This window comes from Papaver somniferum, chromosome 6 (assembly GCF_003573695.1).
Source record: "Papaver somniferum cultivar HN1 chromosome 6, ASM357369v1, whole genome shotgun sequence".
Classification (NCBI taxonomy): Eukaryota; Viridiplantae; Streptophyta; class Magnoliopsida; order Ranunculales; family Papaveraceae; genus Papaver; species Papaver somniferum.
This window is the reverse complement of record NC_039363.1, coordinates 13,882,335-13,900,327: the sequence shown is the minus strand read 5'-3', so window position 1 is coordinate 13,900,327 and position 17,993 is coordinate 13,882,335. Positions and strand designations below refer to the sequence as shown.

At 36.6% G+C, this 17,993-nt stretch overlaps 2 protein-coding genes across 4 annotated transcripts; both read left to right on the top strand.

Moving 5' to 3' along the window:
• The first annotated feature begins 11,969 nt into the window (after positions 1-11,969).
• On the top strand, positions 11,970-15,956 carry LOC113286977 (F-box protein At5g07610-like). Of its 3 annotated transcripts, XR_003329627.1 has the most exons (3): positions 11,970-13,196; positions 14,426-14,934; positions 15,021-15,233. XR_003329627.1 is itself a non-coding variant. In XM_026535632.1 (2 exons), exon 1 carries the CDS (start codon positions 12,066-12,068, stop codon positions 13,179-13,181), a length of 1,116 nt encoding a protein of 371 aa, XP_026391417.1. In that variant the 5' UTR covers positions 11,970-12,065; the 3' UTR covers positions 13,182-13,196; positions 15,253-15,956. The 3 variants fall into 3 exon arrangements, 2 of the variants coding, with proteins under 2 accessions (XP_026391417.1, XP_026391416.1); XM_026535632.1 differs by lacking the exons at positions 14,426-14,934; positions 15,021-15,233 and adding an exon at positions 15,253-15,956; XM_026535631.1 differs by having other exon boundaries at positions 14,426-15,234.
• A 132-nt stretch (positions 15,957-16,088) lies between these two features.
• Positions 16,089-17,137, top strand: LOC113286978 (ATP synthase delta chain, chloroplastic-like). Its single transcript, XM_026535633.1, has one exon. The coding sequence runs from the start codon at positions 16,174-16,176 to the stop codon at positions 16,930-16,932; it is 759 nt and encodes a 252-aa protein (XP_026391418.1). The 5' UTR covers positions 16,089-16,173; the 3' UTR covers positions 16,933-17,137.
• The last annotated feature ends 856 nt before the right edge of the window (positions 17,138-17,993 follow it).

The following is a 17,993-nucleotide window of genomic DNA, read 5'->3' as shown; positions in this document are numbered from 1 at the left end:
CTAGGAAATCTTATATCACCATATCAGGCTGCTTATGTACCTGGTGGGAACATCCAAAATAATGTGGTGATTTCCCATGAGCTGGTTCATACTATGAAGAAAAAAAAGGATAGATATGGCATAACGGGACTTAAACTTGATATGTTTAAGGCCGTTGATAGAGTAGAATGGCCCTTCTTAATTGTTGTTTTTAAAAAAATTGGTTTCTCTGACCACTGGTGTCAATTAATTTTCCAGTGCATAAGCACTACCAATATCTCCATATTCTTGAACGGATCTCCATGCAATTCTTTTACTCCAACAAGAGTATTTGAGGAAGGAGATCTTTTTTCCCCATACCTGTTTATATTTTGTATGGAGTCTTTTTCAAGGTATCCTCAATCATGCTGAACAATCAAATCTTATCAATGGCTTGAAAGTTACTAAAGAGGCCCCTAGTATTTCTCACCTTCTTCTTGCAGATGATTACCTGCTTTTTACCAAAGATACTCACACTGAGTCTAGTAACCTCATGTATCTGATTAAGGATTTTAGCAGCATTTATGGTCAGATGATAAACTTTGAAAAGTCTGCTTGCTTTTTCATGTTCAACCTGATCATTGTGTGTATCTCTTATCAGAAAATTGAGCAAAATGAAAAGTACCTTGGCATACCACTCTTTATCACTAGAAACATAATTGAGTGTATGTCCCATTTAAACACTCACCATGATTTTAGAGTGTCTAACTGGAAAGGTAAATATCTAGCTCAATATGGAAGATCTATTCTTGTTCAACATACTTTAAAATCTTCCTCTAACTATCATACGAATTCCTTCCTCCTCTCATACACCATCATTGACAAAATGGAGCAGTCCCAAAAGGACTTCTTGTGGGGAAAAAAATGTTCATAAGGGTAACTATTTTTAAAAGTGGGATAAGGTGTGTACCCATAAGTTGCAGGGAGGTCTAGCCTTTAGGAATCTGGAAAAAAAAATGAACTTAGCCCTCTTAATTAAAATTGCTTGGCTATTAATTCATTCTCATAATGAACTGTGGGTACAAATCTTGAAGTGTAAGTACTTCAAATATTTCCATCCTCTCCATTAAAAAAAGCCTTGGTGCATGTCTTGGGTGTGGTCTAGTGTTTGTCATGGATTATATATTTTAAAACAGCATGCTTACTGGGATATTATTGATGGTAGTGTTACTAATGCTTTTTCTGATAACTGGATCTTAAATCCAACCCTACCTTTGTGTGTTAGCTATCTTAATCCTAACTACAAGGTTTCAGATTTCATGAACCATGATTCCAAGACTTGGAATGTTGCTTTAATAGAGGATTTCTTTACTAGATAAAATACTCAAAAAATATATATGCAACATGAGTATCCCAATTTCTGGAAGTGATACTTTAATATGGACATATAATAGGAATGGAATTTTAACAGTCAAATCTGTTTACAAACTGCTAGAAAATGAACGGCCTCATAATACTATCCATAATCCTAATTTGGATACTCATGAGTACCGTTGGAAGTACCCATTGTTGCCTAAAATCCAACTATTTCTTTGGAAGTGTATTGAGAATATTCTACCTACAGGTAGTAAACTAGCTAGACTCAACCATAATCATGATGACAGGTGTAAAGTGTGCAACTCTGGTGCTAGTGAAACTCCGGAACATATGTTGCTTCATTGCTCTTTTTCTAAAACAGTTTGGTCCAATATCTCTGTTCTCAGTCATTTTGTTTCATAAGATTTGGACACCAATATTAGTATTAACGACTGGATTACTAAATGTCTCACAACATTGTGGGATCATAAAAATTTTCCTTAAGTACATATCAACATGTATCATCGAATTATACACTTTTTCCTTCAGTGCATATCAATATTAATGTTGGATCAATATATACCGTGGGATGATACACTTTTTCCTTTAATACTTATTGATCCAGCAATACATATTGTTATGTACTAGAGGAAAATATGTATTGTGGAATTATACATTTTTACCTACAATATGTATTTTTCTCCAGTACATATCAATATATATGTACCGTGAGATGATACACTTTTTCCTTCAGTACATATCAATATGTATGATCGTATATAACAAAATGTACTTCTATTGGTGATTAGCAGAAATCTGTCATGTCCCCCAGTTGGGCTGCCCTTAGCTTTTAATCGCCTGTCTTAAACCTAAGCAATCTTTTAACCAATCCCTGTTTTTTACCGTTATCTGCTTTAATTTGAAATTACTGCCGTGTGATATGCACACACGTGTGGGGCTGTAATAAGCTAGGTTTTATTTTGTCAGAGTTTCCTTCAGTATTTAAGACTCAATGATTGTTGAAGAGAGGATAAGAAATAGAAATTGAATATGAGGCTGCGCTCAGTTGAGTATAGATGTGTATAAGCTTGTTGTGTCCTTCCCTGTTACTATGATTAGTCTCATAGTCTGTCAAGATCAAGCATGTTCTTGACAATTGGTATCACCCAGAAGATTTTTCCTGTAACTTACAATGACTGGAGGTCCATCAATTAAATTAATGGCCGCTACCACCAAGGAACTGACAACGATGATGCAAACTTTAACAGATCTACATAAAGAAGAGAGTACAGTTCGTGCTCCAGCTGCAAAACAGCAACAAGAATCACTGAACTCACTCATCTCCTTATCAAAAGAAACACAACGTTAGTTCACTGCCTTACTAGTTCATTTACAGAGATCTACACCACCTCCCCCCGACCAATCTGGTGCATCTCCTTCTTCTTTTCTACCAGATCCACAACCAGACCCAACCATCAAAACCCCAAAAATTGATTTTCCTAAATTTGATGGAGAGAATCCTAAAAGCTGGGTTCGTCGTTGTGAATGATTCTTTCATCTCAAATCCGTGCCATTACTGCAACAAACACAGTTTGCTTCTATTCATAGTCGGGAAAGCTGAATCATGGTTCCATGATTTTCAAACTGGTAAAGGTTTTATCCCTTGGTTTGATTTTTCTTCTTCCCTTGGTGAAAGATTTGAAGATCTATCTAATGAAAACTTTGTGGGATGTTTCAAGAAATTATCTCAAATTAACTCTGTGGATGAATATTATGAAAAGTTTGAGCCACTTAAAGCCTTAATGCTTCAGCATAATCCCCACTATATGGAAGAATATTTTGTGATGAGCTTTTTGAGTGGTTTGAAGGAGGTTATTCTTCTATCTGTAGAAATGCATAAGCCTACAACCTTATCACAAGCCTACTAACTAGCTCGCTTACAAGAGAGTGCTTTAGTCTCTTAACATCAGCAATTTCCAAAGACTAATTCATCTAAGCCACCCACCACAACCACTTATTTCAGTAAATATTCTCAACCCCCACATAAATCCACCTCCCCAAACACTCATACTTCTCCTACTGTCCCTTCTCCACCACCACCAACCTCCCAGCCAACAAATTCCTTGTATGTTCCGTCACCAATTCGGAGCTTATCAAGAGAACAACAAGACAAGAGAAGGGCCCAAGGCCTCTGATATAATTGCGATGAAAAATACACTCCTGGCCACAGATGCAGACCTCAACAATTATTTATGGTCCTAACTGAAGATGAGCCAGAAACTACAGATCAACCACCTTCAAATGATGCTTCTACGGATTCCTTGGTCGAATTCGGCATGGAAATTTCCTTGCATGCTCTTACAGGTACAATGAGTGCTGATACTATTCACATTCCAGGATTCATTAAACACAGAGCTACTACAGTATTGGTTGATACTGGAAGTACTCACAACTTCATTGACTCTGCACTTGTTAACCAACTGGCTTGTGAAGTTCAACCCACATCACACATGTTAGTTACAGTAGCCAATGGAGCAAGAACTACTAGTACTGGTGTATGCAAACAATTACAGTGGCATATGCAAGGTCATGATTTTCTTGGAGATTTAAGACTGCTCCCATTAGGGGGTTGTGACATTGTCTTGGGAGCAGATTGGCTTAGTACATTGGGAAATGTGACATTTAATCTGTCCAAAATCTCTATTTCATTCCTCCACAGTGGTCAGCTTATTACCTTACAGGGCTCTACATCCAAGCCACCCCTCAAGCTCATGAGTGGTAATGCTATGAAGAAATTCATTAAGAAAAACTCACCTGCATTAGTTGGTCAATTCTTTCACATTGACTCAACCCCAATACCAGAATCCATACCCACTCAAGTACACAACCTCATTGATGAGTTCAAAGAAGTTTTCTCTGAACCTACTCACTTACCTCTTCTCAGAAGTTTAGATCACAAAATCCAACTAAAACCCAGTCCCCAACCCATCACTTTAAGGCCATACAAATTCCCTTATATTCATAAATCAGTAGTAGAGTCCTTGGTGCAGGAAATGTTGAAGGCAAGTATAATTCAAGATAGCCAGATCCCATTTGCTTCTCTCATACTTCTGGTGAAGTAAAAGGACAACACTTAGAGATTTTGTGTTGACCACAGGAAGCTCAATGACATTACAATCAAAGATAATTCATATCCCCATTATTGATGAATTGCTTGATGAATTACATGGTGCCACAGTTTTTACTAAGATAGACTTTAGGTCATGGTATTATCAAATCTGAAAAGGCGAGGGTACCCAAATATACCTCAAGCTAAAACTTTTCCTACCTATAAGTCCTTTCTCCGAAAGTGATTATCTATGGACTGAGTCGAGATAATACAACTTATCGGATCACACTTCGTGTTATCGTCTATGGATACGAGATCGAGACAGTACCTCAACGAAGTATGTTTACTTGATATAAAGGTTCAGACTTAACCAAACACGATAGGATTGCTTATCAAGTAAATAGGAATTAACGTTTGTGTAATTTACTTTAATTATAATAAAACAATTATAATGCGGAAAATAAAAGTAAATGACACAGCAAGATTTTGTTAACGAGGAAACCGCAAATGCAGAAAAAAACCCCGGGACCTAGTCCAGAATTGAATACTCTCGGGATTAAGCCGCTACACAAAATTATACTAACTTCGTATAGTTGAGATCAAGTAACTAACCCTATAGTTCACCTAGTTCCGTCTGTATTCCCACGCCTCCGACTTATGAATAAGTCATGTACTTGGAACAATCCCTTTGGTTCATATTCCAAACAGTAAAGGAACAAGAAATCTGTTTGGTCTTAACTCTATTCAACTAAGTGATATGAGTCAGACAAAGGCTCTTCCGTTTATCTCAACATAAACTCCTTCGTCGGGTCTAGATCTATCTTATGTTCAATCACCCAAAGGTAATCGTTTCAGATTAAGCCAACACCTTTAATCCGAAGAACCGTGTTGATGCAGATCTACTCAATTAAGCAATCCAATCTACCACAAGGATAAACCGATTATTAATTGGATCCTCTTTTACCCAAACAAGTATTGTGCACACCAAAGATTATAAAACCCAAGTCAGATCTTCAATATCTTCTTTGTCTTCAGATCTTCTTAAATCTTCAATAAAAACCTGCACACAATCACTTGAATCTCTTGTGATCAATCACCCACAGAACGGAGTCTGTTAACGATGGATTATCACAAGATCGTCTTTAGAACTAACAACAGTCTAAAGATTCCTGTCGAAACTCTGAACTAGTTTGAGTGAATCTTATATCAGAAGAAAATATTCTCAAGAATAAACAAACTAGGTGAAAGCATATTTCAACTACCGTTAGTCAATCAAATCAATCGAAAACAAAGATAAACTGCAATTATCTAGTTTCCCACCAACAGGTCGCGCTAGAGCTTCTCAATCCCAAATAAGACTTTAAACTGAGCGGTCGTAAGAGATTTTACCTAATTAGATTATTCACCTCTCCAATAGGCGGCTACACCAGTAACAAAGACAAAAGAGGAAGTCTGTTGTTACGAAGGATTAGTTTGCTATAAAGGCAAACTTCGTGTACTTATAGACAAGGAAGTTTGGAAACCAAGGAATTTCCAAAATCGAAAATATTCTCAAGATATTCATTAAATCACAAATTCGGTTTCCATAATTCATGGAAATGCTCTGTCCAAAAATAATAATCGAAATCTCTCGGAAAATCTAATTAGTAAATGCACATTACTAATTCTGTAATTTCCCTACAAAGTGAAATTAATACCCTTAATTAAAATATTCTTAACTTACTTATGTTTCGATCCTGGTATTCTCTTCCTTTAGCCATTAAGGAATATCTTTAAACAATTATAGAAATAAACATTCACAACACGTGTTCAAAGTTTGTCGGCATCTTTACTTTGTAAGTTCTCTTTCACACTTACAACCTTGAAACCGATTTTCCACACTTCCAAACAAGTTTAGAATTGGTTCATCTGACTTTCAAGAACTATGTGATTGATCAAACCAACATTCAATCACAATCATGGGTTTACGGTTCTACCAAAACAAGTTTCGGTTTTACCTCCATGTGAGTACTACGCATAGTCACACTAGCTTCCCAAGGATTCAGTTGACTAGGTACTAGTATCGGTTCCCCACATATATATATAGTATCTAACTTAAATGTGTTGCACATGTCCATAGGATCGGTTCCCCTTTCTATTATAAACCTTGATGCACCCCATACAAGGATCGGTTCCCCTTGATGTACTGCACCCCTTATAAGGATCGGTTCACTTTCCCTTACTAGGATCGGTTCCCTTTCCCCAAGGCAGACATAATCTGATCATACCACAAATGATTACTTAAGATTGGTTTTACTAATAAGAGTTATACCAATACAAAAGTCAGGACTTTGTGAATAGTTATACCAAGAACACAACAAGTTGTGAGCGGTTATACTCTATCACACAGATTGGTTGTTCATAAGATATGCAATGAATAACAAAACCAATAACTCCTGGCAATTTCCTTTTCGGTCCACAAACAAGTTTATGAACTTACTTCCTTAGAACACATGTAAACATTGTTCCCTAGGATGAAATCCTCACCTCATACCCATACATTAGCACAATTGCATTCAAATGATTATGACGATATCTACAAAGTTTAATGGTTAAGCAATAAACTTCGTATTTCCTTAATAGTATGTCTATCTAGAGTTCATATATGCTTCGCAATTATGTTTTTAATATACACGACTTGAAAGATACGTTAAGGAATGAAACAGTTCAAGTCAAATATCACTAACCTCAATTGGAAGGATGATTGTTGTCGTTGTAGCTCCTTGCTTCTTCACATCTTCAAGACTTCTCAATACTTGTAATGTCTCATATCCTAATGCTTTCAAGCTAACCTATACGAAGTTTAACTCTAGTACATAATCAAGCGACTCTTAACATGAGTTTTGATTCACTAAAATATGACAACCAAACTTGACATACCAACGCTTGGTGGGTTCAACCGAGCAATGTTCTAACAAAATCAGAGTCCATGAAGCTGATATCCATAAAACTGCATTTAGGATACACCATGGACATTATGAATTCAAAGTAATGTCAGTTGGCTTAACTAATGCCCCTGCTACATTTCAAGTTTTAATGAATTCTGTTTTTAGTCCTCATCTCAGAAAATTCATCTATGTCTTCTTTGATGATATTCTCATTTATAGTGTCAATCTTCAAGACCATCTTCGTCACCTTTCTACAATTCTTACTCTCTTAAGACAACATCAATTATTTGCCAAATTTTCTGAATGTACTTTTGCCCTATCCTGTTTACAATACTTAGGTCATATCATTACTGCTCAAGAGGTTGCAGCTGACCTTGCGAAGATTAAATGCATGCAAGATTGGCCAATTCCAACCAATTTGAAGCAACTTAGAGGGTTCTTGGGCCTTACTGTCTGTTATAGGAAATTTGTAAGAGGATATGGCACTATTTGCAAGCCTCTCACTGACTTGCTAAAGAAGAATTCATTCCATTGGTCCCCATTAGCATTATATGCATTTAATTCCCTTAAAAATGCTATGTGCACTACACCAGTTCTGGCCTTACTAGATTTTTCAAAACCCTTTGTAGTGGAGTCAGATGCTTGTTCTCATGGTGTTGGAGCTATACTTATGCAAGATGGTAAAGCTATAGCTTTCTTCAGCAAGCCCTTGGGCCCAAAGAATCTTGGGATGTCTACTTATGAAAAGGAGTTGTTAGTAGTGGTCGTGACAGTTACAAGATGGAGACATTACGTCTTATACCACCACTTCTTCATCAACACATATCAACAAAGCATTAAATACTTCATGGAACAAAATATCACCACTGTCTTGCAACAAAGATGGATCATAAAGCTTATGGGATTTGATTACACCATACAATATAAGAAGGGCATTGACAACAAGGTTGCAGAGGAACTTTCAAGGCTTCATTCAGATGAGCACTCAGTTAGATACAATTATGTTACACTTTCTGCACCTATTTGGGCAGAAGAAGTCATTCAAAGCTATGAAAATGACCCAACAACCACTGCATTAATACCTCAGCTCTTACTCAACCCAACTGTTGTTCCACACTACTCATACAATGAGAGCTTCATTAGATACAATGGCAGAATCTATGTTGGTGAAGGCCATCAGTTAAGAAAGAAGCTACTAGAACCCATTCACTCCTCTGCAATAGGTGGTCACTCAGGGATTCAAGGCAGTTATCAAAGGGAAAAGAGCTACTTTTACTGTAAAGGCCTTAAAAAAAGATACCACCATGTTTGTCAGCCATTGTGACACTTTCCAGAGAAACACGGTAGAACATGTTCACTCACCTGGAATCCTCCAACCATTACCAATCCCTTCTCAATCTTGGCAACACATTTCCATGGACTTTATTGAAAGTCTTCCTCAATCCAACAAAAAAGATGTTATCATGGTAATTGTTGATAGGTTTACAAAATATGCACATTTCATTTCCCTAACTCATCCATACACTGCTATAACTGTGGCTCAAAAGTTTATGCATCACATATTAAAGATGCGTGGCCTACTTGCTTCAATTGTCTCTGATAGAGACAAGGTTTTCACTGGAAATTTCTGGCAAGAACTTTTTAATCTTTGGGCACAAGGCTGCATATGAGCACTGCTTACCACCCACAGTCAGATGGTCAAACTGAAAGGGTAAATGCATAATTAGAAGGATACTTAAGATGTATGTCAGGTCACATGCCAAAGCACTGGAGCAAATGGATATCACTTACTGAGTGGTGGTATAACACCAATTACCACTCAAGTTTGAAGATGACCCCTTTTACTGCATTAAATGGCTATATCCATCCCCCCCCCCCTCCCCCCCCCCCCCCCCCCCCCCCACACACACACACACACACACCCCACACACACACACACATGGCTTTTCCAATGGAGGTCACTTCTTCAGTATTAGCTGTTGAAGATTACTTGAAGGAGAGATCAGCTATGCTTGACATCCTAAAAGAGACATTATCCAAGAATCAAGAGAGGATGAGGATTTTTGATGACAAGAAGAGAACTGATAGGTCCTTTGAGGTAGGCGACTAAGTCTTTCTCAAGCTGGAACCTTACAGACAATCCTCTATAGCTATTAGGAGCAATCTTAAACTCTCGGCCCGTTACTATGGACCATTTCAAGTGACACATCGAATTGGTAAGGTAGCTACAGATTGGCTCTACCTGTTGCATCCAAAATACACCCCGTGTTTTATATCTCACAGTTAAACAAAAAGATTGGTTTGTCTGCCACCACTGCCCCTACACTACCCTTGACTGATGTAGAAGGTGAGATTGTGCTCAACCCTGTTGCAGCTCTGAATTTTCGCCAGGATTTTAGACAAGGTTCCATGGTACCTTAAGTCTTAACCCAATGGTCACACATGGGTGGATGTTGCTAATGTCACTGCTCACTTTACCAAGTTCAATCTTTGAGGACAAAGATTGTCTGAAGAAGAGGGTATTGTCGTGTCCCCCAGTTGGGTTGCCCTTAGCTTTTAATCGCCTATCTTAAACCTTAGCGATCTTTTAACCAATCCCTTTTTTTACCGTTATCTGCTTTAATTTGAAATTACTGCTGTGTGAGATGCACACATGTGTAGGGTTGTAATAATCTAAGTTTATTTTGTTAGAGTTTCCTTCAGTATTTAAGACTCAATGATTGTTGAAGAGAGGATAAGAAATAAAAATTGAATCTGAGTCTGCACTCAGTTGAGTGTAAATGTGTCTAAGCTTGCTGTGTCCTTCCCTGTTACTTTGATTACTCTCATAGTCCTGTCAAGATCAAGAACGTTCTTGAAAAACTCTTCTTCTTCTTCTTCTTTTTGTTGCTGGTGCAGGAATACTATTTTCTTCTTCTACTAATTTCTTCTCTTACTGCTCTTTTAATTTTAATCTTTTTGGGATTTTTCTCAATGATTATCGTCACATTCGTTAATGATTTTACTGGATCTATGTTTTTTCTTACTTTTGTTTGATGATTTCGATCATTTTTTGTTGATCGTTTCATTGGATCTGTTTTTCTGGCGATCAATTTTGATTTTCGTCTGAAAAGATAAAGAAGATGATTCATTAGTGAGGAAAATCAAGTAATTTTATATTTCAAAACCTTTTTGGACCAGCGGTTAAAAGGTTTCTCCCGCTGGACTATATGATAACTCCTATATGGGTATGTGGACCAACTAGCAATAATTCTCATAAAAGATTCTGGATTAACCCGGTTTCACCAAAGTGAAAAATACTAGAACCCCTTACTATATGGGTTCAATATAGAGAAGCCCCATTAAATGGATCATTCATTGTCAACTCCATTCTTTCACATTTTGATATTTCTAGGCCCAAAACTTTAGAATTCCGGGCCTGTTAATAAAAGTTTTATTTAAAATAGTTTTTATAATACCAAGAATACCCTTTAGTATATAAATGCAATAAAACTAGGCATAGGTTTCATTTTCGGTTTTCTTTTTTCTCTCCACTGCTCTCTCCACTGCTCTGCAAATAACGAAGAATGGAGATTCACTTGATGAAACTCGAAGAAAACTTGAGGATTCAACATCTTATCGAAAGAAAAAGATAAGTTTCTCATCTATATTTGCAGTCCTGTTGAATTCTCATTATGTTTTAACCAAAATCAAGTTCTGGAAAGTTCAGTGACAACTTCTGATACCTAATAAGTTCGATTTTACTTTGAATTTTGATCTGATTTTAGAATTGTTGCTTCGATCTATGATCCTTGTATCATTTTCTTTGATTTGAACTGTTTAGTTTCACTAGTCAGTTGCGTCGGTAACTGCTAGTTTCACTACTCAGATGTATGTGAAATTGAATATACATTGTTTTTCACTTAATCTTATAAAAACTAATTGCTTTTGTTATATTTTAGGTCTCATTGGAACTGAAATTGACGCAGAATACACAAGTCAGACGCATGTGTAACCCTCAATCACACTAGATAGACGCATGTGTAACCCTCAATTACACTAGACAGACGCATGTGTAACTCTCAATTACACTAGATAGACGCATGTGTAACTCTCAATTACACTAGACAGATGCGTGTGTAACTTCTAGTTACACATGCTAAGAAATTATTGTAAATGAATATTAAAGTAATACATGTATTTTTTTTTTGTATGCGTTCTCTTTGATGTCTATTTTTTGATGTGTAACTTTGCATTACACATGGCATAAGGATGTGTAACTTCTGGATACACATGCTATATGCATGTGTAACTTCTTTTTACACATTCACACTGTATTTTAATAATTTGGGCCTAGACTTAATAATTTTGGGCTTAAATTTGAATTTTATTTAATTTTGGGCTTGACAATGTATAAAAGGGCATGGATGTCTTTTAATAACTCGGGGTCTAGATTTAAACTTCTTTTAATTAAGGGCCTCATATTATAGGTTATCCATGGGTTGGGCCTTAGCCTAATTTTCTCTTCACCAAATTCTACTTATATGGTAAGGGGCTTGCCTTACCCATAGGGTGCTGGGCTTTGGTGCGAACAAATACCCAACGACAGTCGACGGATAACAAAAGGTTCTCAATCCCAACAAAAGAAATTTTGGGGATTTTGCAAATCCAAAAACCCTAACCTAATCCCAAAATTCCCTTCTTCTTTCTCCAAGCGGAGGTTTGGTTGTGCTGAGATGCGTATGGAAGCGATGCAGATTTCAGGTATTGATGAAAATTCATCATCATCATCATCTTTAATACGAGTACTTTACAATATTGATTTTCTGAATCAAATTCTATTGTGCTTACCAGTAAAATCACTTCTTGTTTCTAAATCTGTATCAAAACAATGGTTATCACTTATCTCTAGTCCATGTTTCATTAAGAATCATTATATTCGTAATAAACATTCAAAACCTGGATTTCTTTCCCTCAACACTCTTTACGGTAACGTGAATTATGATTCAGTTTTACTCAATGAAAGAATAACCATTAATCGTAGTATCATTTTTGAATCCCAAGATCATAAACCATTAGTGATGGAACATTCTTGTAATGGGCTCTTTTTGTGCTGTGAGTATGGTGGAGGTTCATCTTATTATATCTACAATCTCTCAACCAAATATTACAGAATCATTCCCCCAGATCCGGTCTTTTCTTGTCTTAGCATTAGTCTAGTTTTCGATCCACTGAAATCACTTAATTATGAGGTTATCTCTATTGGTAAAATTGATGATAGTTATCGGATTGCAATCTACTCTTCGGCAACAAATTCTTGGAGAATCTGCGAAGCTAGATATTATTTTCCTAATTCTGTCCACTTCTATAAGTGTCCGGGTGTTTTTTGGGATGGTTATTTGAATTGGATTAACTTGGGCGATAATACTTCTTCTTCTTTTAATATTGATCGACAAGTACTAATAACATTACCGTTTAGTGATGAAATGAGCGATGAACATATAATATATTTTGGAGAGTGGATGGGTTATATGCAGCTTATTCTAAGTGATCAGAAATTGCTTCATTGCTGGGACATCTTCGAGATGGAGATTAATTATGTTGGGTGGAAACTAAAATATCGTGTCAACCTTGATGAATTAAAAAATTACTATTCGATTGATGGTTTGTATCCTGACCAGAGTTTCCATGTAATGCTGGTTGTGGATGAGTTGAAAGCGTTGATACATTTAACTGACGGCAGGATTCTCTCTTATGATCTCAAGAAAAAGAGCTTCAAGGAAATTTGCAATTTTCCAATGAGTCATCTCGATATATCTCATGTCTATACCGAATCACTTGCTGATGTTTGATTAGCTTACTTCACAGTTGAGTATATGTTCTAACTCTTTCTTGGGTTTTGTCTTAGTTACTATTTATCTTACACCTATGAACTATTATGATTTGCGAGTGATTTATGAGTGACTTAGTCACGGTTTGCTTTTGTTGATGTATTTGACTAGTTGTGAATCCTTCTTATTCTAATTTATGTGTTCCCTGCCAGTCTGATATGATAAGTAGATAGGTGGTGAGTATGTTGAGAAACATTTACCTGGGTTTATTGATATATCAGTTTCTGAAACTTTTTTCTTTTTTTTGAAGCATAAAACTTTGTTGTTATGGCCTTGCATGCTGTCCAGTTTAATCTATGTAAACAAAATTGGTTACTTAGATCAATAACTCAAATTTAGCTTCACAAAGCCTAGATTAGGAGACGTCCATTGAGCTGTGTTAGCATTAGCAGCAGTCGTAGGAGTAAATGCAGAATGGATTTCATGTATATGATGTGAGGAAATGCAAGAGGTATAATATAATAGATTGTATAGTAGGGATTAGGAGAATGGTTGTCAAGAATGTTTAGGGTTGTACATCTCAAGTCAATCATGTCTTACTTTCCATGTGGTGATGGCAACAGAATACAGATCATTTAAACATCATCTGTTTTAATTTATCAGTTTGTGAAACTTCGATGTTACGGGGTTGAATTTTGTCTAATTTGATCTATGTAATGAAGATTGGTAAGTTAGATCAATATTTCGGATTCTCGTCATACACAAGTTTATTAGTCTCTCCTTATTTTAATGGTTCTTGTCAGTGGCATGATATCTGCGTAATCTGTATTTGAAGATTCCACTCCATATAGTATCGTTGTCTTAAATGTTAAGATGACAGGGTATTATGGATTGGTAAAATGAAATCTGAATTTCACAAAATTCTTCATTTCAGCATAATCAAGTGGCCGTACATATTCCTGTTGAGTGATGGCTCCGCGTGTTAGTTACTTTGTTTGTCAGTTGTCAGGCGAGTTTGCCTTTTTTTCTTTTCTTCATTTTTTGTTTTTTTTTTGGAATCGTGGAAAAGTAAAAGCATTCATGTCATTTGATATAGTGAGTTCCCAGCTGTGTGTTGATGGCGATGTTGGATTCTGTAGCTGTTTTGTAACCACTCGATTTGCTAGCTTGTCCGCTGCCTGATTTGCCTCTCTCAGAGTATGTGTTAGCTTGTTGTTGGGAATGCTGATCATGAGTGTTTTAACTTTGTCTAGCATGTTCTGTAGGTACCAAGGTTTGGGTCCTTATGATTGCATTAGAGTGACTAGTGATTGTGAGTCAACTTCAAACTAAACCTTGGGCCACTGATGTTGAACTGCCATTCTTGCTGCTAGCAGTAATCCCCATGTTTCCGCTAAAATGGCTGTTGTTATCCCTAGATGTGCCGCCATCGCTTTCAGTACATTGCCTTCAGAGTTCCTGCATATGATATTATGATTCCTGCTCCTTCCATTCCCGGGTTACCTTTTGCTGCTCCGTCCATATTGATTTTTTATCCAGTGTAGTCCATCCGATGAAGATAGTAGTTGTAGTTGGTCTTGGCTTTTGTTCTTGGCATTGATAGGCAGGCTGCCATGGAGGAGGCAGGATGATTGTGGGCCCATTGAAATTCGTCCAACAGTTACCACTGTGATTTGAAAAGTTTGTTGTGGGGTTTGTGGTTTCTGCTTGTAAATCCTTGCATTCCGTGCTAGCCATATATGCCAAGCCGTGAAAACGCATAAACTTTGAGTAGGTCCTGGCAAGGTTTCTGCTTGTAAATCCTTGCATTCCGTGCTAGCCATATATGCCAAGCCGTGAAAACGCATAAACTTTGAGTAGGTCCTGGCAACAGATTTTTCAATCGTATCTTAGTTTCCATGTGGTGATGGCAACAGATTTTCCAGACATAATCTGTTTTAGTATATATGTTTGTGAAACTTGGATGTTTTGGGGTTGAATGTTGCCTAGTTTTATCCATGTAAAGAAGATGGGCAACTTAGATCAATATTTCAGATTCTCGTACTATGTCATTTGTTTATTAGTCTCTCCTTATTTAAATGGTTCTTGTCAGAGGCATGGTATCTGCTTAATCGATATTGAAGATTCAAAGTGCGCTGCCGACTCCGTGTAGTAGGATTGGTAAAACGAAATATGTTCTGAAATACGCAAAATTCTTCATTTCAGCATAGTCAAGTGAGGGTACATATTCCTGTTCAGTGATGGCTCTGTGTGTTTGTTACTTTGTTCACCAGGTGAGTTTGACTTACTTTCGAGAGAGGAGGCTCTGACAATTGAACTGAAATTATATTTGTGATTATTTTTGTTTCTTGAGAGCTTTTCAAGGAGATCAGATTTTGGTTCAATTGTTTACAGAGAAATTTAGTTAATCAATTTTAGATGCAAGAAGAACCTGCAGCAGTCTCATCAGTGTCCTCTCCAACGGCATTTGCCCCTAGAAAGGAGAGATCATCGAGTGAACTCCAATTGGTTGGTCTTAGCCGTTGCAACATCCCAACCTTGAAACCTAGACTTCGAGCAGGAGTTTTTGTTGTTTCCTCGTGATCCTTCTTAAGCTTTGATAATTTAGGTGATGGGTGCTTCGAAAACATGACGGAATTAGGATTTTGGTGCTTAAAGTTCACTCACTGTCGTCGTACAAGGTTTCGGATTTGACAGTTTTTACATCAAACGGAAACAAAATACTCATAAATCTCCAGTGTAATAATATATGTATCCACGTCATTCCAAATAGATTCCACGTGGCAACAGCTAACTCCTCTTTCTCCAGATAAGATTCTTGTTACCATCCATTCAAAAATACAAGATAATCCACCTAATCTCCACCATCAATCACAGATCTCAAAAACATCACAACCCTTCATCCTCACCAATATCCCTTTTCTGCTATACCATTCCAAAATCACTCACAGCACCACCAAGCAAAACCTAAATCACAAACATTTCCTTGTTTCTCCCCCAAAACACAAAAAAAATGGCAGCTCTGCAACAATCCCCAGTTGCATTCCAATCCAAATTCCCCACCACCTCCTCATCATCAAACAGAGTATTTGCCAGAACTCAGGTCTCCAGCAAACTCTCATCCACAGGTCTCAGACTCCCAAAACTGAGCATAAAACTCTCAAAGAAGAACAAAATCAGCAACAACCATGGTGGTGCAACAATGTTGGACACAGCAGCAAGTAGATATGCAACGGCCTTAGCACAATCAGCAAGCTCAAATGGAACATTAGAAGCCACACAACAAGACATTGAAAAGATTGAGAAGATTTTCGCATCACCAGAAGTTTATGATTTCTTTGTGAATCCAACAGTTTCTGTTGAGAAGAAATACCAATTAATTGATGAGATTGCAAAATCATCAAACCTGAAAACAACTACTATTAATTTCTTGAATATATTAGTTGATGTGAAGAGAATTGATTTGATTAGAGATGTTGTGAAAGAATTTGAGTTGGTTTTTAATGCCATGACTGATACTGAATTGGCTGTTGTTACATCTGTTGTGAAGCTGGAAGCTAATCATTTAGCACAGATTGCTAAGGGAGTACAGAGATTGACAAATTCTAAGAATGTCAGGATTAAGACTGTGATTGATCCTTCTCTTGTTGCTGGGTTTACAATCAGGTATGGGAATTCTGGGTCTAAATTGATTGATATGAGTGTTAAGAAACAACTTCAAGAAATTGCTTCTCAACTTGATTTTGGTGATTTCAATTTAGCTGCTGTTTAATAATTTTCATGTTTCTTGATTGATTTATGTTTAATTGGATTTTGAGATTAAGGAATTTTTTTTTCTTAATTGATATATTCAGTATATTTGTTATCTAAATTAGGATTTTAATTTTTGTTTTACTAAAGAGAATATGTATGAATCTTCTGAATGTTTAATTGGTGTAATAAACCATGGATTATCAATTAATTCGATTTATATATAATAATACAGATTTAAAGAAAGCAAATGTTTAAATGGTGTAAGCAAAAAAATTGTACAAAAATTCCAATCTGAACTTCCATTAACGATACCTGGAACTTGTAACATAATCTCTTGCTATGATTGGAGTCCCCTAGTTGCACCGGTCAGGTGAATGTTGGAATTCTTCTCTGGTTCATCTCATTGCGTAGGTGGTTTACACTTTCTGGTAATAGTAGTATTAGCAATAGTACTGAGCAGATGATATTGTGCTTAACCCAAGGTTGATATTCTTCTTGACCATGACGCTCTTCTCCATTAACATGAATCTGTGACGAAAGCAGCAGCTTTGGGTATGCAAGGGTGCACATGTGTGGTGGATTTTTTTTTACTTATGTATGTAAGAAGAAGTTTGAATGTCAGAAGGATTCATGCTCCTGCAAAGATTTGGAATTTCTGGCACACCATAAAACATATTTGGATTTTGGGCTACGTCTCACCAGACACAATTTGAGCCTTAAGGCAAATATCTTTTATTTACCCGAATAAGTCTTGATTGACATGAGAGTTAAAAGAAAAACCATCATTTGGGGCATACATGAAAATTTTGGGGCATATTGAATAAGACAAAAACAGGTAGGAAATAGTGTTTTAGGGTATCCCTTATCCAACCTACTTTCATGAATACGAAAATACCCTTGAATGATTAGTGTTAATTTGATTAATTAGTTGTTAATGTTTGTAGTTAGGTTAGTGTTAATTTATGATAATAATTTTATTTATAAAGAGAGTTACTGAGTCATTTTAGAGAAAGAAGAAGAAGAAGTGGAGGAGTACAAATTTTTTTTATTTTTTTTGAGATATTTGTGATTGTTGATAGA

Excerpts from the sequence above, each read along its gene's own strand:
- LOC113286978 (XM_026535633.1), top strand. The coding sequence starts at position 16,174 with ATGGCAGCTCTGCAACAATCCCCAGTTGCATTCCAATCCAAATTCCCC.
- LOC113286977 (XM_026535632.1), top strand. The coding sequence starts at position 12,066 with ATGCGTATGGAAGCGATGCAGATTTCAGGTATTGATGAAAATTCATCA.